We start from the raw sequence: 21,440 nt of genomic DNA, 5'->3' as shown, positions 1-21,440 counted from the left end.
ATTTAATGTAATAGAAGACTTATTAATACACTGCACTAAGCAAGGTATTACTTAAAGAATTTGATTTTTTTGCTTTTTTCCCCTAAGGGGACCTTAACTGAAAACCCTAGTGGCTAATCTTCATACTCTGATTTTGAGAATAGCCTCACTTTTTACTTTCTGTCAGCCTTTCTGAAAGGGGGCCACCAAAAAAAAAAGGAGGGAAAAAAATCATTTTAAACAACATTTTACCAAATCGGTGAATTGATTAAAAATACTTTATGCTGAAGCACATAAATACATTCCCAAATCACACTGCCTTTGATATAAACAATCATCCACAGATTAACAAGGACTAGTAAAAAAAACATCTGTTCTGTAGAATTTTTTGCTAACAAGATTTATTGAAACCAGACCGGTAAAGCTCGGTTACTCCAGGCCGTCTATTGGGACCTGGAAATATCTTTGTTACAGAGAACCGGATGTATTGATGCTGATCATTAAAAGACTTATAAGGACCAGTAAGCAAACAGCACCTGAAAAGGGCTGATATTAAGGAAATCCCATGTAAAGTTCTGTGGGTCACATTTTGCTTACCTGTTAGGCAAAGCTCATCATGTGCTTTAGAGGTGATGGAAGGCTGCCCTCCATCTGCAGGTTGTCTGTTCCAAGGAAACACAGCAACCAACGTCAAAAAAGCAACGCTGTGATTGAATACAGAGGGGTCAGTTTCTGTGACATCCTTACAAAGTTAAAGGCTGGTGCCAGTGGGAGAATATCTGCTTATCAGAGTTCCAGGGTCAGTAAGAGTCTTACTGTGACCCTGATTTATCAACCTACAGGGTTCCAATTCTGCTTCTTAATAATAATAATAATAATAATAATAATAATAATAATGCTTTAGAAATAGAGCAACACGTTACTCCATCAATAGAACTGAGTAGCAGGGAAATTGAGTTTTACCTCCGTTTTAGAAAAGGAGTTGGAGTATTTATTTGTCCTGAAAAATTCCTTTCAGCTTCCACGGACTGCCTGGTCTTAGGTCTCTAGAAGAGCAGCTAGAAGCTAAAAAAAAAAAAAAAAAAAAGTGAAGACCTTTTAATATTTCCTCTTCTGTAAACCATGGGACCATGTGTTCACTAAGCCAGAAAGATAAAATGAAATTTCTGTGGGAAAAAAAAAGTACCCTCTTGATTTTTTTGTTCTTTGTATGAAATCTCGTCTGCCTTTTTTAAGAGCATTTGTGAATTACTGCAAATGAAACTTGGCTTACTGGTATCTGAAAATTCCCTATTTGTAGGCTTTCGTTGTTTCGTTTTGTTTTTTTGTCAGACTAGATGATGCCTTTTAGGCAGTCATAGGTTAAAGGAAGAATTTTAGAAGATCAACGGGAAAAGAAGATAAAGGGCTGATTTTCTTCTAAAAGACTTTTTTTGGTAACATAAACATTTGTACAGATTACTATCTTTAAAAAGATGACAACGTTATTTTCTTGCCCTGCTAAGAGACAGCGTTGAAAGTTGATTAATCTCAGGCAGTGGTCTATAAATCACAATTCTGAGTCTACTAACATCATTACTCTGCACTTACCTAAGTGGTTTTACTACTGCAAGTCATAGCGGGCTCAGGGTTAAAGCAGTATTAGAGCATTTGATCATTTGGGGTATATTTTCCTACAATGTTTTAATTGGCCTCTTGAAAGAAAACAGCTGATAGGATCATATACTAAGAGAAATCGATTTGCTGAGACTTTTAGATAATTAGTAAAAAAAAAAAAAAAAAATACTCAGACAGCTGTGTTTGGAAGAGTCAACATTTGGAATACAAACTTACATAACCTAATAGTATCTTTAATACCCAAACTTGCAAATTTCCCTATTGGAAAATGACTAGAAAAAAAGTCATCTGTTAAGCTTGAAATACATGCAGCCCAAAGGAGAGTTTTTGTGGGAAGAATTTAAATTTATATAATTCTCGTATGTTATTTTATCAAAAAAAAAAAAAAGAGAGAGAGAGAGAATGGGGTGTGTGATATTTTCCCATGACTTCTAAAGGACTTAGAGGGAGAAGCAGCTGGAATCTTTCAGGCCAGCAAGACCTTTTGAAAGGAACAGAATCTGAAATTTTGACACAAAATGTTCAAGTGGAAATGTTATTACAGAAAGCTTTGTTTTGTGCACAAAAGTCCATTTTACTGAGCTTTTCAAGTGTGTAATTCACAGTTTCCAAGCATAGAAAAGTATTCAGATAGGGTATTTTGCAGGATGATATTCTTCCAATCCTATGGGAATTGTTTAGATATACAGTAAAGGAGGAAATTTTGTATTATGACAGCTTGTCTCGTTTGCTAAGCATTTCTTTAATATCAATATCATATTTTGAGTTGACCTTGGTAATAACAGAAAGGTTCACGGCTATGACATTATGTCAGTTTTTCAGAGTTAAGATTTTGACTCAAAAGGATAACATAGAAAATTAAACAGCTTTTTGAGTAAAATTATTGTCTCAAATTGTAGGCTTATAAAAAAATTTGTTTTGAATTTTTACAAGTTTACAACTATGTGAGAAACTCAAAAAAGGTTTCCTGTCATCCTAGAAAACCAAACTCACTAATCAAGAAAGAAATCTTTACTTAGATAAAGTAGCCATTACCATCAGAAATAAAGGCACATAATTCATAAATGTTGGTAATTTTGCCCCTCCGTACAGGTGGCAAATTAGTGTGGCATATTTATCCATGATACATGCCCAGAATCCAGAATCCTCTGCTGGAAAAATCTCAGAGGGACCCGCAGGTGCTTCCCTGGTGTCTGCAAATGGTCACACAACTACAAGAGAACCCCCACAAGTGTCATCCTCAGCCACCAGTCTGTGAGCCTCCCTGTACCCCTGAAGGAGAGTATGTGATAGGGAGGAGATAGCCAAGTGTCCCCATTTTCTTTGCTAGAACCTGAAGTTCAACTTGGTTTTAAAAAAAAAAAGGAGGAAGAAGGGAAGGGAAGGAGAGAAATTGTTTCCTGCATGGTTATTAAGATAAGCGAAGAAGAGAAAATCTACAGCTCTCCTTATTCATCTGTCTCAGAGTTTTCTAGATGTATTGTACCGTTGAATAAAGTAATACAGATCCACAATGCATCTCTGAAACTTTAGGGTCCCAGTGTTTCTGAACCCAGAACTTTGTGGAGTTTAGATGGGTAATGCAGAGTATTCCGTAACACCCACGGCAGCGTCTGAGGCGGCTTCTGGAATCCAGTCTGTTCACGCTTCTGCACCAGATTATGGATATTCACACCAAGTGGAAGAGAGAGAGAAAGGTCAAGCATTAGGTTCACCACCAAGTTGGTTAGAAGGCTTTATATCTTAGAGATTTTCAGATGTTGTAATTGCGGATAATGAGGACCCGTAATACTCTTTTTAACTTATGAAGTCCCTCTCCCTGGAGAACTTGACCTTCATGATACACTCATGAAATACGGAGGAGTTAGTAGGACACTAGCATCATGTTACTGTCTCTGAGTTTCGTGTTAGTCCTTTTTTGTGACACTAGTGTAACTTTCTGGCTTTAGTGCTCTAGTGTTTTAGTACCAGGACACCTCAAAACCACTGGTTTCAGGAAGAATTCTTCCACACGAAGCCAGTTCTGTCTGCCCCAAGTTTGTCCTGCAAGTTATGGACATCTCATTTAACCCAAAGGGAATCTTCTGAAAAAGCATTTTGTCATTTTTTTAAAGGAAAACAAGCACCTTGTGGGTTTTGCTAATCGTCCTATCAAATTTCATTTTTGCTTTCTTCACTCTGTGGTGTCTTGGTTAAACTTGTTCTTGTTGTTAATTGTGACAGATCCCCCAGTTGACGCATATTGCTAGAAACCTTAGTTTTCCACAGTAGATCATTCAAACTTCCCATGTTTTATGAGCAGGGTGGACAGTAGAACCACGATCCATCATCTTAAAAAACAAAAAACAAAAAAAAAAGCAAAAAAACCCAAATCAAAGGCTAACACTTCATTGAGAGACCAATTTTTTGCTGGCAGCATTAATCACTACCTAAAAGTTGTGAATAAAATCTGGTTAATATTAAAAATAAGAAGACTTCAGTTTTACTCTCAGTTTAGCAAGTGACTTTCCAAGAGACCTTTTTTCTTTTGCTAGAAATGGAGACTGACCGCTGTTTGGAACAAGGAACTGTTTTAGGGTATTTTATAAGTTGGCATTTATCATGTGTCCTGACTCTGGGGGAAATGTCCAAGTAGAAGATCTTGAGAGAGGAAGCTAGGAACTTCTAGCACATTCTTTCAGTTTCAGCTTCCCAAGGCTCTGGAGATAGAGTGACCAGGTCTCCCATTAAGGCAGCTTTGTGATTTGCAGCCAGGGTATGACCAGATCATCTGACAGGGCTGGCCCCCTCTAAGTCATTACAGATGTTTACAGACAGCAGAAAGGCAAATAGGACATTCCTACATAGTTGTCCTTTGGGACGGTTTAAGAGCCCTGGATCCCTTCCAGAATGTAATGGATTTGGATGGGCTTCACGCCTTCCTTCGTGATTTCTTGTTGTATTTGTCTGTGTCACCTGGCCCTGGGGGAGCGCTAAAAAAAAGCCACTGCAGCTCCAGCCAGGAAGTCAGACCTGGGACTCTCTCATCAGGGACGTTTGTTTGCCAACAAATGAGTGTTTAGTGGGTAAGACAATCTCTTCCTCTTTTCGTTCCTTCCTTCCCCAAATATACTTTAGATGTGATGAGTGTGAGTTAAACCCACACTCGTGCTTCAGCTTAATTGTCTTTCTCACAGTTCCATTCAATAAACGTTCAACCCATAAGGTGCCACCCTAGGTACTGACGAGTCCATGAAACAAATCCCTGTTCTCAGGGAGCTTATAGTTAATAAACAGGGAAGATAAGACCCAGAAACTCATCACTGTAGGCTCTTGGGTGTTCGGGGACCTGAGTATTCCTTTATGCCTTAATAACATGCTAGTAAAAATTCCAAACTCTGCTTGGGAATTGAATTTTCCTAAACACAAGGAGGTGACCTGTTTGAAAAGCTCCAGTGCTGACCCTTGCCTCCCGGCTAAACTTGAACTCTACCAGCCTGGCATGGAAGGGCCTCAAAATCCTATGCCTAATCTGCCATTTATTTGGTCTGCTTAACCCTTCCATACCACCCGTTCTAATTGATCTCTTCAGTTCCTGGCCTCCATACTCTACTGTATTCCACTGAGCAGAAAAATAAGATTCCTGTCCTTTTCTCCATGTGGAGACCCTTTGGGACCCTTTCTGCCCCAAAGTCTGCTTTTACAATAGAGCACACAGGGGCCTTCCTTTCCTGCAAACTTTTTAGTTTGTTGTTTGAATCGACATGATCCAGTGCTGCCCATGTAGTCAGTTCTCTTTTTATTCGCACCTCTCACTCCCTGCACTGAATTGTGAGCACCTTTTGAATGAGGACTATGGCTTATCCTTTTTTTATATATCCCTATAGCAGGGGCTCCATAAATACATTCAACTTATTGATTATTAATCAATAAATCCTTGCCACCTATGTGATAACCGTTCAAGGACTTAGATTTATTGATTTCAACAGTTACAAGTTGAGATTTTCCTTCCGGTTGGTTGTCCAAAGCCAAGATTCACAAACTTCACTGTCACTGTTTCTTAGTCCACTTGAAAAACACCCTTTCTGGGAGCAGCTATAAGGTCACATCCACGTGTTTCTTTGTCACCAGGTACATGAAGTATGGAAATGGTTTTGCCCACTGGCACTTGGCATCCAAAGGGTAGCTGCTGATTCCTAGCTGGAGGCAGTGTATCTGGCTGGGCGGGGGCTCACAGAAAGGCGTGTGACTGTGGTGTTCCCTCCTTCCTTTGTATTTACCTGTGAGCTCCTATCTCCTTGCTTTTTAGATGCTACTGCCCAAGGTCCCGGTGGTCGATATTTGCCTTGATTTGCATGAGCAGAACAGAAGCTGCTCCCATAGCCTAGGTTAGAACTGTGTGTACATGCAGGCTTCACGGGGTGACCTCTGCTCCCCAGCAAGGGCCAGGAGGCGCTCTGGTGGACCAGTATAGGGAGACACCTTTACACAGCAGAGCCATCCCAAGTGGATGCTGCTGATTGACTCTGGAGGTAGACAGTGGGGGCCAACGCCCAGACGTCCCTGTCCCAGCAGGGGTGCGGGTCTGCTGAGCGCCCATGCTGATTGACTCTGGAGGTAGACAGTGGGGGCCAACGCCCAGACGTCCCTGTCCCAGCAGGGGTGCGGGTCTGCTGAGCGCCCATGCTGATTGGCTCTGGAGGTAGACAGTGGGGGCCAACGCCCAGACGTCCCTGTCCCAGCAGGGGTGCGGGTCTGCTGAGCGCCCATGCTGATTGGCTCTGGAGGTAGACAGTGGGAGCCAACGCCCAGACGTCCCTGTCCCAGCAGGGGTGCGGGTCTGCTGAGCGCCCATGCTGATTGGCTCTGGAGGTAGACAGTGGGGGCCAACGCCCAGACGTCCCTGTCCCAGCAGGGGTGCGGGTCTGCTGAGTGCCCATGCTGATTGGCTCTGGAGGTAGACAGTGGGGGCCAACGCCCAGACGTCCCTGTCCCAGCAGGGGTGCGGGTCTGCTGAGTGCCCATGCTGATTGGCTCTGGAGGTAGACAGTGGGGGCCAACGCCCAGACGTCCCTGTCCCAGCAGGGGTGCGGGTCTGCTGAGTGCCCATGCTGATTGGCTCTGGAGGTAGACAGTGGGGGCCAACGCCCAGACGTCCCTGTCCCAGCAGGGGTGCGGGTCTGCTGAGTGCCCATGCTGATTGGCTCTGGAGGTAGACAGTGGGGGCCAACGCCCAGACGTCCCTGTCCCAGCAGGGGTGCGGGTCTGCTGAGCGCCCATGCTGATTGGCTCTGGAGGTAGACAGTGGGGGCCAACGCCCAGACCTCCCTGTCCCAGCAGGGGTGCGGGTCTGCTGAGCGCCCATGCTGATTGGCTCTGGAGGTAGACAATGGGGGCCAACGCCCAGACGTCCCTGTCCCAGCAGGGGTGCGGGTCTGCTGAGCGCCCATGCTGATTGGCTCTGGAGGTAGACAGTGGGGGCCAACGGCCAGACGTCCCTGTCCCAGCAGGGGTGCGGGTCTGCTGAGCGCCCATGCTGATTGGCTCTGGAGGTAGACAGTGGGGGCCAACGCCCAGACGTCCCTGTCCCAGCAGGGGTGCGGGTCTGCTGAGCGCCCATGCTGATTGACTCTGGAGGTAGACAGTGGGGGCCAACGCCCAGACGTCCCTGTCCCAGCAGGGGTGCGGGTCTGCTGAGCGCCCATGCTGATTGGCTCTGGAGGTAGACAGTGGGGGCCAACGCCCAGACGTCCCTGTCCCAGCAGGGGTGCGGGTCTGCTGAGTGCCCATGCTGATTGGCTCTGGAGGTAGACAGTGGGGGCCAACGCCCAGACGTCCCTGTCCCAGCAGGGGTGCGGGTCTGCTGAGTGCCCATGCTGATTGGCTCTGGAGGTAGACAGTGGGGGCCAACGCCCAGACGTCCCTGTCCCAGCAGGGGTGCGGGTCTGCTGAGTGCCCATGCTGATTGGCTCTGGAGGTAGACAGTGGGGGCCAACGCCCAGACGTCCCTGTCCCAGCAGGGGTGCGGGTCTGCTGAGTGCCCATGCTGATTGGCTCTGGAGGTAGACAGTGGGGGCCAACGCCCAGACGTCCCTGTCCCAGCAGGGGTGCGGGTCTGCTGAGTGCCCATGCTGATTGGCTCTGGAGGTAGACAGTGGGGGCCAACGCCCAGACGTCCCTGTCCCAGCAGGGGTGCGGGTCTGCTGAGCGCCCATGCTGATTGGCTCTGGAGGTAGACAGTGGGGGCCAACGCCCAGACGTCCCTGTCCCAGCAGGGGTGCGGGTCTGCTGAGCGCCCATGCTGATTGACTCTGGAGGTAGACAGTGGGGGCCAACGCCCAGACGTCCCTGTCCCAGCAGGGGTGCGGGTCTGCTGAGCGCCCATGCTGATTGGCTCTGGAGGTAGACAGTGGGGACCAACGCCCAGACGTCCCTGTCCCAGCAGGGGTGCGGGTCTGCTGAGTGCCCATGCTGATTGGCTCTGGAGGTAGACAGTGGGGGCCAACGCCCAGACGTCCCTGTCCCAGCAGGGGTGCGGGTCTGCTGAGTGCCCATGCTGATTGGCTCTGGAGGTAGACAGTGGGGACCAACGCCCAGACGTCCCTGTCCCAACACGGGTGCGGGTCTGCTGAGCGCCCACAGGGGAGTCAAGGCTCTGAAGCCCCCTGGTTAAATTAGGGGAATTTAAAGTACCTCCCAAACCTGAGACCACGCGAGTCTGAAGGGAAGGAAGAATTTCTGGTCCAGGGACCGGACGCATAAGACCTCCTCCTAGTGCCTGATAATCCACTTCACACTTTCTAAGTCGTTTTTGGATCTTGTCAAAAGCAAATGACAAATGAACTTATATACAAAACAGAACTAGACCCACAGACATAGAAAACAAAGTTATGGTTACCAAAGGGGAAGTGGGGGGCGAATAAATTAGGAGCTGGGGATTAACGGATACACACTACTATATACAAAATAGATAACCAACAAGGACCTACTGTATAGCACAAGGAACTCTACTCAATATTTTGCAATAACCTATAAGGGAAAAGAATGTGGGAAAAAAATATATATATATGTAACTGAATCATTTTGCTGTACACCTGAAACTAACACAACATTGTAAATCAACTATACTTCAATCAAAAAAAATTTTTTTAAAAACAAATGTTATTCATTTGTCATATTTTGGACAACAGTTTCTAGCATGTGGTCAGTCCAGGCAAAGAAAACTGGCCTGTGTGGGTTAGTGAGGGAAACAGCTTAAGGAGAAAACAATCGAGCTGTCCATTCTCAAAGCCCACGGCGGGGCCCTCAAGACCTCCCTAAGGTCCCCCCGTGGGGAAAGTGGTGACCCTTCTGCCCACATTCCTGCTGCCCGGGGACACTCCTCCGTGCCCCCTTGGCACGCAGGGCTTGAAAAGAACCCGCAGGCATCCGAGACGGCTCTGCCCGGCCCTGCCCTCTACAAGGAAAGGCCGCTGGGCTCTGCGTGCTGTGTGTTCTTTTGCGTCTCTGTTAAGTAAATAAGTACAAAGAAAGCACCACTCTTCACTAAAGGGGGACAGATGTGGGGTCTGAGGACAAGACTGGGCCGGGTCGCCTCGCGTGGTGCTGTGGCTTTCTCCGAGTCTGATCACGTCTCTGCCGCGCTGTCTGTCTGTCTGCCCTGTCTTCCAGCAACGAAGTGGTGAGGACGGACTTGAAGAAACTGCCAGCACTTCCCACGCAGGCTCTGAAGGAGCACCCCTCCCTGGCTTACTGGTAAGCCCCCTTTCTCTGCGTGCCCCAGGCGTCCCCCCTCCAGGACGGAGCCCCTTCTAGGGACGCAGGAGGCTCCGGGCGACTGTCCATCCTCCCCGCCACCACGGGTCCGCCTGCACCCCAATCAGACAGCGACTCCAAACTGTGTCGAGTGGCTTGAGTCTTTATGAAACTGTTTTCTGCATTTATTTAAATAACGTGAAATGTGGGAGACCTCTTTTCCCTATTTTCTTTCTTTAAAAAACAGAAAAACAAAAAAAACCTTCTAAAATTTCCCTCTGGATGCTTTTGCCTCCTTGGAGATTCTTTCGTGAGCTGCTAGAGTTTCGCTTTGGAATCCTTGTCATTTGCTGACAGGATGTGTGGGGTTTTGAGATGCGGGAGCAGGGCAGGGTTTTTTTCTTTGCAGAGGAGAGAGATTGATTCTTTTATTTTCCCACAATGTTTAATATCTCCTGATTTAGCTTCCGTGTAACATTACACCACAGTTCATCTGTCGGGCCCTAAATTACTGATTCTGAATGAATCGGGCACTTGAACGGTTCCCAGGTTGTGGTTCGGGTCACAGTGGAGCGGGGTTTGCATTGCCGGGCAGTGTGTTGAAATACTGCTGGGCTAGCGAGCCCTGACCACTGTCCTTTGAAAGCAAAATGCCGCTCCCCCAGTCGTCCTTCTGACTCCTTGACAAAAAGCACTGTAACGGCTTTTATTTAAAAAACAATAATAAGATAAAACAAAAATTGCAGAACAAGTCAGTCTTATTGAATTATAACATATGACTTTTAAGCACTTCTGTAATATGCTTTATGAAGTTGCCAGTTTACTAACATTTCATCTTGTCCAGACACCTTTCCAGTCGACAGACTAGTTATTCAGTCATCCGGGTGGCTTTAAGGGATTCCTTTGGCTGGGATGGGGTGCGTCTTGCTGCAGAGGGCATTAGCAGGATGAAACTCCAGTACGTAACTCATTTCTTGCCAAGAGACCAAGTGATGGGGCAGCTGGATGGGAAACAAAAGAGCTGAACCCTGAGGCTGAGAGCTCCCACCCGTGCACTGGCATCCCCAGTTTCATCTCTCTGAACTGTTTTGTTGCCATTCTTTTTTTTGGTAACACAGGTGTCCATAAATAGTGGCTTTAGATCCTTCTAATTTGCCCCCAAAGAACAAAATTGGTTTAACGTGCAAACACTTTGCACGTGTCAATTTCCAGACTTCCAACCTGGTGGCATGCACATACGAACACCCCCAGATGGCACTCCTGTTCCCTTGTTCGTGGAACCCGATTGGCCTCTCCCCAATTCCTTATGCTCCCTGGGCCTTACCTTCTCTATCCTCCCATCGGTTCATTTTCAGGAAACCAGTGGTGAAGGAGCTCGAGATACAAGGAAGTAACTTGAGAAGCTGGTAGATCCTACCTGGTGAAATGTATTTGTCAGCGGGGGCTGTAATGTTGCTGGGTTGTCTGGAATTAGAGTTGCTTTCAGCCTAATCCCTCCCTCAATTATTTCATGTGTTTGTTTCCAAATGTTTTTTACACTCTGTGCTCATTTCCGAGCTATGAACACCTCCTTTCCTCTCCTCTTTCTCTCTCTGGATTTTCTTCTGTTACCTCCACAGTCTGCTCTGTGTGCAAACATTGTCACCAACACAGAGACTCCTTCCTTCATGCTTATGCTTTCTCTTTTGTCGTTATGAACAGCTTCATCCAAATCTACATCCGTAGCTGTCCTGCCAGAGCAGCCCTCTATCTCTGTGACCAGGCCAGTGCTTTTCCTGGGCCTCATTTGGACCCAGAGGTGCCCGTGTCACTGTCTAAATGCACTGGGAGGATGGCAGGACCGAGGGAGGGATGTTCCTGAAGCAGGTACCCTCAGCTGCTCTACAGCTCAGCTTATACACAAACAAGCCAGTAGCATGAACCATTCTGATGATGCATTGCTTAAAAAAAAAAGTATACACACACACACACACATTCACAGATGCAGTGGACAACCTTCAGGCCAAAAGAAGCCACTGGGAGCCCATCCGCCACTAGTCAGGGAAGGCATTACAGCCTAGTGAGCAAAAGCAGTGGGGTTTAGAATCCCAGCCAAGCCTCTGAACTGTGGGGTAATGATAGTCCAGGAAGCTCGTGTGACTTCTCTGCTGCCTCGATTTCCCATCTCTAAAATGGGACTAACCCTATCGACCGAATTCAGGCTGTAATTAAGAGAGGAAATAAAAAGGCACAAAATGCCATCAGGAAGTAGGGGAACGGCGCATAGCGATGCTGAGTCATCACGTCATAATCCTTTCTGCTCGTTTCCCCCAAGCGTTCAACAAGCTTGGACTTCTCACCCCACGTGATCTCTCTGTCGGGGAGGCAGCCGGGGCACAAAGTGCCCAGGGCCACAGAACAAGGCAGCATCAGGGCCCCGAGCTGCATTCTCTGGAACGCCTCTGCTGCAAATGCGGGACCACTCATACCGCCCATTCCAGGTGTGAGGGGACATCTTCCCGTCACAGGCCGACGGCTCCTCCGAGGCAGGGAGCCCTGTGGCCATCGCCTTGTTTCAGGGCTCCTTGTCTGCAGACATGGACCAGCCATGCCATGCCTGGGGCACGGTCAGCCTTGGTCATTTGCCTTTTTCCTTCATGTAACACCGTGTCCTCCAAACGTGTTTTGGGATCCCGTTTCCTCTGCCTCATGGGTCTCTGATGATAATCCCGTTTAGTCCACGCTGAGCATCTGGGGTAGTTGGTGCGTGTGAGTCATCTGTCAAAGCCTGGAGAGGGGCAGGAGCGGGGCCGGGGGCGGAGTGGGTCTCAGGCGGCTCTTGTCACACGCCAGCCCGTGGAGTTTCCACTGGGGCAGAAGACGTGGGAAAAGCCGAGGAAGAAGGAAGATACTGTGGCCTCGCGGTGGGTCTCAGACAGCAGGAGGAACCGGGCGAGGCAGGGTGACCGATCCCCACAGCTGTCAGGCACGGTGAGACCCCCCCAGGCTCGGACCAGTCAGTTTGTGAACAGCTGAACAGCTGCCCGCCGGTATTGCTGACACCGCTGGTGTTTTTCCCGACGCCATGCTCATGTTCACAGCCACGGCACTGTGTTAAGTTCCGTCTCCCCTCCTCCGCCCAGGGAACCAGGGACCCTCTCTGCAGCTCTATACCAAGGAAGCAGGCCTGTAGCTATGCTGCGTGGCTGGACCCCGGGCCTAGGAGTCCACTTCCCCAGATGCCACGTCGTGTGGCCACCCGGCTGTTGATTCAGTGGCTGGCTGGGGAGGAAGCTGGAAGGGTAACCCCAGAACATCCTGACACGACTCTGATGCTCTGGGAGGCTGGTGTCGACCCCAGAGAGGACGCTTCTGGAGAATTCTCTATCAGGAGAGGGCTTTGTCCCCCTCCGCGTAGAACTTCCGTGGTGTGTGGGAGCCGAGGAGAAACACGGCTGCAGCTGCCCCCTTCTGAACAGAGGTGCCCGGACCCCATAGACACGACCCTCAACTAGACCGAGGCCCCCCGTAGGCAGCCATTTCCCATCCGGGGCATTAGAGAAGACACGTTCCTGTGAGGGGCCAGCCTTACGTGCGTCAACTTTCAGAACACTACAGTGAAGAGAGATTCATGGAAGATTGGGAGAGTAACGAGAAGATAACTAAATGAGCCCCAAGTACTAGGTGATGAACACGTAGAATGTGTGACCCCCCCAGAGGTGGCCTCGCTGGCAAAGACAGAGGGGGGTGAAAGAAGGCTTTCGATCAGTTCCGGGATACTAAATGAATAATAGCTCGTAAAGGTCAACCAAGGAGGTCTCGAGGGTTCGTCCCTGGGGTCGCCTCCTTGTCACGGAGTCCCCGGGCCAGCGGGGAGGAACGTGAGGCAGAGGCGTGAGGAGGAAGGCCGTGCGGCCGGTCCCAGAGGCCAGGCCTTTGGCCGTGACCCCCCAGCAGGTGGGACGTGCTTCCCCTGTGATTCCCAAGGTTGCTCCTGGGCCTGCAAAGGCAGCGGGGCACGGGGTCACTTCCCAGAGGGGCCCCTGCTGCCGTCCGCCCCGTCACAGGAGGGTGTGGCCTGCATTGCCCCTCAAGGAGCGAGCTGGCCTCTTGCTGTGTTAGAACTAAGGTTTCAGAAGGTTCCGGGGTGGCCCTCTGATTTCTGCCTCCTTCTTATCTCGCCAGCACTCCTCTGGGCCTTTTATTGCTTCACGGTCTGTGTTAACCGGCCCCAGATTCCAGGACTTTCCCATCCTCCTTGGACGCCCTCAACCCTGCCTGCTAACTCGGGGTGGGGAGGCCGTGGGCGTCCTGTCAAGAGTCCACGCCTGCCTGCCCCACCCCGGAGGCCCCGGGAGCTCAGGAGGGGGAGGAGGACCCGAGGGAGGTCGGCCAGAGCGTCCACGCGGACCTCCGGCCAGTAGCCCTCTCCCTGTCCTCTGTCCCATGTCCCCCCCCCCCACCGCTGGCACGCACGCTCCCCACTTCGTTCTCTGCTCCCACAGTATCATTTCTTACAAGGAGCCAACCCGCAAACCCCGGCTCTCCTTTTACTGATGATAAGCCCAAGACAAAGAGAATGCGAGTCCTCTGAGGGGAAAACAGAAGGTTTGGGCACATCCTTTGCCCTAGGCATCTCACTTGGGCTGCGTTCGGACATGCTACTTTCAGGACAAGTCATTTTTCCAGGAACTCTTGGCTCCTTGGAGCTTCTCATGAGGATGCTGGGGCTCACAGATCTCTCCGTGAGCGGGGAGCGGGGCCGTCGCCCTGGGGACTGAGACAGAGGCTCCTTTCCTCTCGTTCTAGCGAGGACCGGGTCATCGAGCACTACAAGAAACTGAACGGCCAGACCAGAGGCCAAGCCATCGTCAAGTAAGCGCTCCCCAACCCACAGTGCTGCTGAGGCCGTGTGTGTGTGTGTGTGTTCACATAGTGGATGTCAGGGTTGTTCAGTTCTGCTGGGAGAGACGTAGCTCCGGGGGCGGGTGGTTCCATGTATTTTTCACGGAAATGATTACTCTGAGAACTTTATCACGTGCACACACACACCAATACGTATATGATACCAGTTCTGCTGAATAACCAGGTGTGTGTGTTGTGTTGTCTTCCCAGCTACATGAGCATCGTGGAGTCTCTCCCAACCTACGGGGTTCACTATTACGCAGTGAAGGTAAGTGAACTCATTTGGTGAAAGTTGCCACCACGCCCTTAAAAAAAAATGTTCTCATTTTTTTTTCTTTTTAATCTTACTGAAGATTTTTTGTGGAGTGGGGAGGACTTGGGCAGGAAGATCGCATGCTAGGGGGCGTTGGGACAATGGAACGTCCCCCCCTAGTGTAGTGAGACTTGATTCGGGTTCTCTCCAAAACTCACTTGCCTTTTTGTGAAGTGGGTGTGGTAAATGCTTACTTCTTCATTCTCAGAAGAATCCTGGAGATCAGGACTGCAGAGCCTCTCAGTAGGAAAATTCCATCTAAGCGCAAAGAACAAAAACTTTAAGCAGAATCAACAGTGTTTTTCTTGGTGGTCAAATGCCACGTAGGCAACTTAATAGGAGAAGTGGGACTATGGTCTGACAAATCGACAGGCTCTGTCTTCTTAAAGAAGACTATGGGCAATGGCAAGTCCAATGTAACACAGGCCCCCTTCTAAATTCTCTTGCGTTTTATCCATAATGTCCCAGGCTGGGATCTCCTCTTCGAAATAATAGGTAATGATGCCCTCACATGCCCTTTTCTATCCTGAAAAAGGATAACTTCCTTTCCTTCGTTTACCCCAATGTGAAGTTTATCAAAGTCATTGCCCAAAGTCCAGACAAAAAGAGCAGAAAACACTTCTGAACTCAAGACAGTCCCACCAACCAACCCGAGATTCCATGCTTTTCCACCGGTTTCCTTCCCCGTGTTTCCACCCAACTATATATATTTTTAAAATATTTTCAGGTGAAGTTTTATTTATTTATTTTTTAATTTGTTTAGTTTTGGCTGCGTTGGGTCTTCGTTGCCGCGTGGGCTTTCTCTAGTTGCGGTGAGCAGGGGCTACTCTTTGTTGCGGTGTGCGGGCTTCTCATTGTGGTGGCTTCTCCTGTTGCAGAGCATGGGCTCTAGGTGCGCGGGCTTCAGTAGTTGTGGCTCACGGGCTTAGTTGCTCTGCGGCATGTGGGATCTTCCCGGACCAGGGCTCGAACCCGTGTCCCCCGCATTGGCAGATGAATTCTTAACCACTGTGCCACCAGGGAAGCCCCCGACTATATTTTTAATTCCTTTAGACCAGAACATACACCGTGTTTCATTCACTGTTGTGTCGCCCACGGCAGTTTGCACGGCACTTTGCACGTCCTTGGTACGCATTTTAACATAATGGCCTGTATCTTCCTCTAAACTGCAGCCTTTTGATGGCAAAGACTGTTGCACTCTGTTATATTTTCCCAGAACCCAGTGTAGTGCCTGATACTTAGTAGATACCCAGTAAATATGTACCAAGTACTATTATTGAGAATTGAATTGAGTAGTTGGATGTACACATTTCCATGGTGGGAACAAATGTCAGAATGATATTTGTGGAGCTCAGTTATGAGGCATGTATGGGGACTGCAGTCCCACCCAGCAGCTCAGCCCAGGATCTATCAGAGCCTGCAGTGATTCAGTTCTTCCTGATGTCCTTCCAACACCCTTCCCACCAACAGAAGCTCTTCATCCCTCTTCACCATGATGCACAGACCTCATAGGACCATCACAGCCATCCCTGCCCTGCTTAAGCCTAAGCTATAGTCTGTCATGAGAAGTGTGACCTGGCCTCCTGGGCTATCTTCTGTCCCACATGAGAAGGATGGATCCTCTAAGGAGACTTACCCCCTGTACAGCTGGCTGTGCCCTGGGATGTGGCCACTGAAGCCAGTGGGCAGTCAGCTCCCCAAAAGGAAATGGAATTGATCATGAAAAGAGGCTCAGAATCCCCCTTTCTGGCTGCCAGGGTTCAACTCTTACACTGCTAATGAGAGTTTGGAGCCCATGTCCATTTTGCCATCTTGCTACCAAAAAGGAAACAGAAGGGTCCGGCAGTAGTCCTGACGTTATTACAAGAGGCATGTCACAGAAATCAAACTGTGAGTCTCTCCCTCAGTTGTGGAGATATTCTACAGTGATGTTTAGCAAAGGGGTCTGCATTCAGGAATGGGAGCCAGGAACTCGAGAATCCCCGACTCCATTCCATTCTCTGATTTGCTGTTTGTTCTTAGCTTGACCTCACCTCCGTCACTCGTAATTAAAATAGAGATTATGAAATTTGCTTCTTCAGCTAGCCCACAGAAGTTTTTTAGATGCTGGAAGACTGTTGAGATGGCTTGAGACAGCTAGATGAGAAGGCTTTGAGATAAAACCTCATCTGGTCTTTTACTTGCTTACTGTGTTCCATTTCCTCCTCAGCCCTAGAACTTGACAGAAAGGCAACCTCTGATATGCATGCTTTCTGCCTTCCAATCAAACTTTAGAAGTATGCTCCTTTGCAGCTTGTTAGAGGCCAGAAGCAGACCTTGCGATTTTCCAAGTGCCAAGTGTGCCTGTGTGTTTGGCTCTTGGAATCTCCAGACGTGAGTGATTGCTCTCCTATCTATTTGGAGAAAGAGCCTAATTAACTATATCAAGACTCACTGTTTGGTGGCCTTGTAAATTTCACAATGCCACATTTCACGGTGTGATGAGAGCTCTTACCTCGACAAACTGAAATTGCAGTCGCCTTCATCTCTCCTCTTGTTCTGTTCTCTGAAACCATTGCAGTCACCCGGGCACTTTCCAGAGACAGGGGTTTTATACCTTTAAAGAAATTCAGAAACTTTTGTAAAAATTCAAAATGTATTTCTTTGGCCCTTTACCTTTGTGCTTACCTTGAACTAACTCTTGCCCCACATATATTTGAAAATGCTGAAGCCAATTGTGAGTTTTCAAGACATCCACCGTGGGGTATGTTAGATCATGCACACATGTGGCAATTAGGACAAATCCAGGGAAAGGCTGTTTGATATGCCCACTGTCAACTCCTAGCATGTGGGAGCTTCTAATTAACAGTCTTGAATGTAGATTTACAACTTACAATCTGGGGAGCCAGAGGTCTCTGTTAGAGGAATAAAGATGGTATTGGTGTTTTTAATTCAGTTCCCAGAGTGTCTGAGCTTCGATTTTGCTTCCGCAGTCCTGCCAGTTAGCCACTGTCTTCATGAGGTGAACAGGATACACACCTTACGAGCACCTGCCTACCCTGCACTGCCATTGGCCTGCTGGGGGGAAGGGGAGGGTCTTGAGTAGAGTAGGACGCAACCTTTGCATGAGTTCTTTGTCTATAAAATTAGAGGAGTCCCTAATAAGAACCTACTGTATAGCACAGGGAACTCGGCTCAATCCTCTGTAATGGCCTATATGGGAAAAGAAGCTACCAAAAAAAAAAAAAAAAAAAAGTGGATATATGTATATGTATAACTGATTCACTTTGCTGTACCCCGAAAACTAACACAACATTGTAGATCAACTCTACTCCAATAAAACTTTTAAAATAAATAAATAAATAAATTTATTCAAATAGGGGGAAAAAGTGATATAGAAAACTTGAGCTAGTTTTGAGAGCATTTCCACTGTTCTGGTAGGAATAAAATAAATATGCATGTATGAGCTACAAAATTAAAAAAATAAAATTAGAGGAGTCTTAAACGCATATTACTAAGTGAAAGAAGCCAATCTGGAAAGGCTGCACATTGTATGATTCCAACTCTATGACATCCTGGAAAAGGCAAAACTGGTTGCCAGAAGCTGGGATGAATAGGCAGAGCACAGAGGATTTTTAGAGCCATGAAAATACTCTATGTAACACTACGTATATGATGGATACATGCCCTTATACGTTTGTCCAAACGCGTAGAATGTACAACAGCAAGAGTGGACCCTGAGGTAAACTATGGACTTCGGGTGATTAAGACGGGTGAGTGTAGGTTCCTCGTTTGCAGCAAAGGTACCACTCTGGTGCAGGATGTTCTTCACGGGGGAGGCTACACATGTGTAGGGATGGGAGTACATGGGAAACTCCTGTACCTTCCTCTCAATTTTGCTGTGAACCTAAAACAGCACTAAAAAAATAAAATGTTTTAAGACAAAATTTTTAGAGGAGTCAGCTTCCGTAGTCTCTATGGTTCCTTCCAGCTCTGACAGTCGATGACAGTTTCTCGGCTCAGAAGGTCATTCTGTTAGAATGTTCAGCATCTCTCAGATTTTCCCTGTTAGTAGGTGAGGGGCCCAGCTCAGAAAACCTAAAGTCTTAGAAGGAGAACAAAGAACAAGGCGTCCACTTCTTACTCAGAAAGGGGGAAAGGACCCCAGCTGGTTAGGAGCAGAGCTGGGTCCCCAACCCAGGGCACTGTCTAAGTCACTTTACTGAGCATCCTTTGATGACAGGGCACACCCATTAAGGTAAGGCACGGAGAGGTGGGCTCCGTCCACTTCAAGGAATTTGCATTTCCCTTTGTCTTCAGGTGAACCAGGAGATCTCTTGGTTCTTGTCTTCTTGTCTGGTCCCATGCTTACCCGTACTCCTTTTGATGTCCTAGGACAAGCAGGGGATACCGTGGTGGCTGGGACTGAGCTACAAAGGCATCTTCCAGTATGACTACCACGATAAAGTCAAGCCCAGGAAGGTAAGCGTGCTCTCCTTTGTGGGAGGATGGCACTCAGGTGGAGGGAGAAACAGGCAGAGAAGTGACTAAACATGTTACCCCGTGCAGCCTCAGGGCCTCTGGGCACCCCCTGGTCTCCTGCTAATTGTGGGTATATGCAAACTCCTCTGCAGTCATCCAGCCTGCGTTCCCTGGGGAAATATTTTTCCTCCCCATCACTAAGGAAACGGAAGCTGTTAAAATTATTTAAGGTAAGAAGACTAGATCAGCTCACCCAGGGCAGATGGACCAGAGGACTTTGAGAGACTGTCCTGTTCCTTCGTTTCCTGGGGTGCTGTGTGCTTGAGAACATCTCTCTTGAATCCCGAGGCTAATCTGAGTTTTCCCAAAGGTTTGTTTTTGTTTTTTTGTTTTTTGTTTTTTGGAGGAGGGGAACTAAAAGAAGAGATTGTAGGCCCAAAAGAGGTGAAAACTAAAGAAGCATGAGAGGCTTTCCTGCAAATCCAGTAAATATTTTCTGGCATATTAGAAGTGATCAGAAATCTGGAAGAAATAAGGTCATTTGCCAAAAAAGAGAGGGAAGCAGAAAGGAGTCTGCAAACTCACAGTGAAGCCAAAACAGAATGTTTGAAGAGGACACAGGGCTTGAATTTTCTCTGTTTTTGTTTCCACACATTTTTTAGACCAGAACAAATTGAAAAATTATAATGGAAAAATATCTCTGAGGTGAGAGCTGTCATTCAACTCCTCCGGCAGAGAAAAATGGGGAGACGGTATGCGGTTCAGACCCTGAAATACATATTAAAAGTTTATCAAAACCACACTTGCTTTCGGAGGGAGAAAGCAATATAGGTTCGTTATGTTATTGCATAATGCTTTCCAAGCTTCTTTATCCACGAACAGGATTGAAATCCACACTACACATCCGAGCTTATTGTAGTCTATCCAGTTAACATCTGCCTTTAACCAGTTTCTTTATTAAATTGATAGAAAAAAAAATGGCCCTGTGTTGAGGAGGATTTTCACTCAATTGATCAGTCAGTCAGTTAAGTTCTATGAAAAGATCTGGAGCATATGATGGAGGGATGCTTCCTTGGGGACAGTTCCGTAGGAACCTGGCCGTTTCGGGGACCATTGTTTCGTGACTGTTTCCAAAACCCCTCCAGTTCCCTGCTGTAGGACGTGATTTGGACTCTGCGTTCTTATTTTTTCCCTCTTTGTTTTTCTCAGTCACTGGGTCTGTACTTCTTCCACACTCTTTCTGTTTCCTCTCTGCCTCTTTCCCTTATGACCTTTGTAAGTTTCTGTGCTTTTTCTTCTCTCTTTACTCCTTCCTTCTTCTTCCATCCACTGTCCCCTCTCTCCAACTTGCTTGGCCATTTTTTTCTGCTCCCAAGAGCCACGGATACTCCTAGATCTTTTAACCCAGTCCTGGTTACAATGTATCCAGCTCTTGATGGCCCACACTGGTGGAGACCAAGGCCAGCTTGGACGATTGGAGTCTACAGTGGAGTTCATTAAAATCCCACAGTTGAATTCTTCTCTCCCTCTGAATGTATTTGAAAAACGTGCTTACAAGTATCGGTATGTGTTCAGTTTAATTTATTAATATGTTTAAGCTTGCTTTGTTTCTCTAATTGAGGTGCTAATGAAGATTTGAGAGATAATGAGGTAGTGCTTGATGTGTGTGATATATGTAAAACGCAGGGTGTGACACAGCGCAAGGGCTCAATAAATTGTAACTATTCTTGTCAGACTCCAAAACGGACTTCAAAATATGGAAAAGTAGGAAGAGCAACATGTGAATAATCAGCCTTTGAATAAGAGAATTTACTCTCATTGGTTGAATTTATGAAGGTCAGTGGATTAAAAATGTTAAAAGGTCAACACATTTATTCCGGATATTGCCTCTATTCAAACTGAGTTATTTAAAATAACGTACGCTTCTGTGGCCTCTAAGGAAGTAGTTGGGATTCTCAAGTCTATTGCTAATTGAGGGACAACCAAGCCATCAGAGTCATTAGTCATTCATTCAAAAATGTTTATTGCATACCTGTTATGTGCAAGGCAGACCACCAGGTGCTGAGATAATTAAGACACACATCAGGTCTTCAGGACCTGCGCAGGACATCAGGGAGAGGGGTGTGGTAATTGCGTCTTACAGATAAGAGAGGTCTGTGTGAGGGTTGGTGGGGAATTAAAGGAGAGAGTCATCAGCTGGGCTTAAGGAGAAACGTCTTCACAGGCAGCAAAGTAGGAGCTGAGTCTTAAAGGGGGGACAGAGGTTTTGCAGATGGACGAATGGGGTGAGGAGGCACACAGGTGTGCATGAAAGCGCCGTGAAGGAGAGCAGCATGGCGTGATGGAGAAGCACACAGCACCGCTGGGGCCGGAACGTAGTGGGAGAGGAGCCAGAGGGGAGGCTGATGGGGCCCCAGCAAACAGAATCCTGAGGGTTTGCTAAGAGGATTTC

At 47.6% G+C, this 21,440-nt stretch overlaps 1 protein-coding gene across 11 annotated transcripts in view; it reads left to right on the top strand.

Moving 5' to 3' along the window:
• FRMD4A (FERM domain containing 4A) overlaps positions 1-21,440 on the top strand; it is a 474,860-nt gene that overhangs the window by 369,807 nt on the left and 83,613 nt on the right. For 10 of the 11 annotated variants that reach the window (XR_014242614.1, XR_014242615.1, XM_082385295.1 and 7 more), the window contains 4 exons: positions 9,247-9,330; positions 14,119-14,184; positions 14,425-14,482; positions 18,902-18,988. Coding sequence is in view for 9 of the 11 variants with exons in the window: in XM_082385295.1 (XP_082241421.1) it covers positions 9,247-9,330; positions 14,119-14,184; positions 14,425-14,482; positions 18,902-18,988 (295 nt within the window). In the remaining 2 variants the exon portion in view is untranslated. Of the gene's footprint in view, positions 1-8,991; positions 9,331-14,118; positions 14,185-14,424; positions 14,483-18,901; positions 18,989-21,440 lie in introns of those variants that run through there. The other variant, XM_082385290.1, reaches the window with a different exon arrangement.

The sequence above is a fragment of the Balaenoptera borealis genome (assembly GCF_965194805.1).
Source record: "Balaenoptera borealis genome assembly, chromosome: 3".
Lineage (NCBI taxonomy): Eukaryota > Metazoa > Chordata > Mammalia > Artiodactyla > Balaenopteridae > Balaenoptera > Balaenoptera borealis.
Note: the sequence above shows the minus strand (reverse complement) of the source record. Positions and strands in the feature narration are given on the sequence as shown.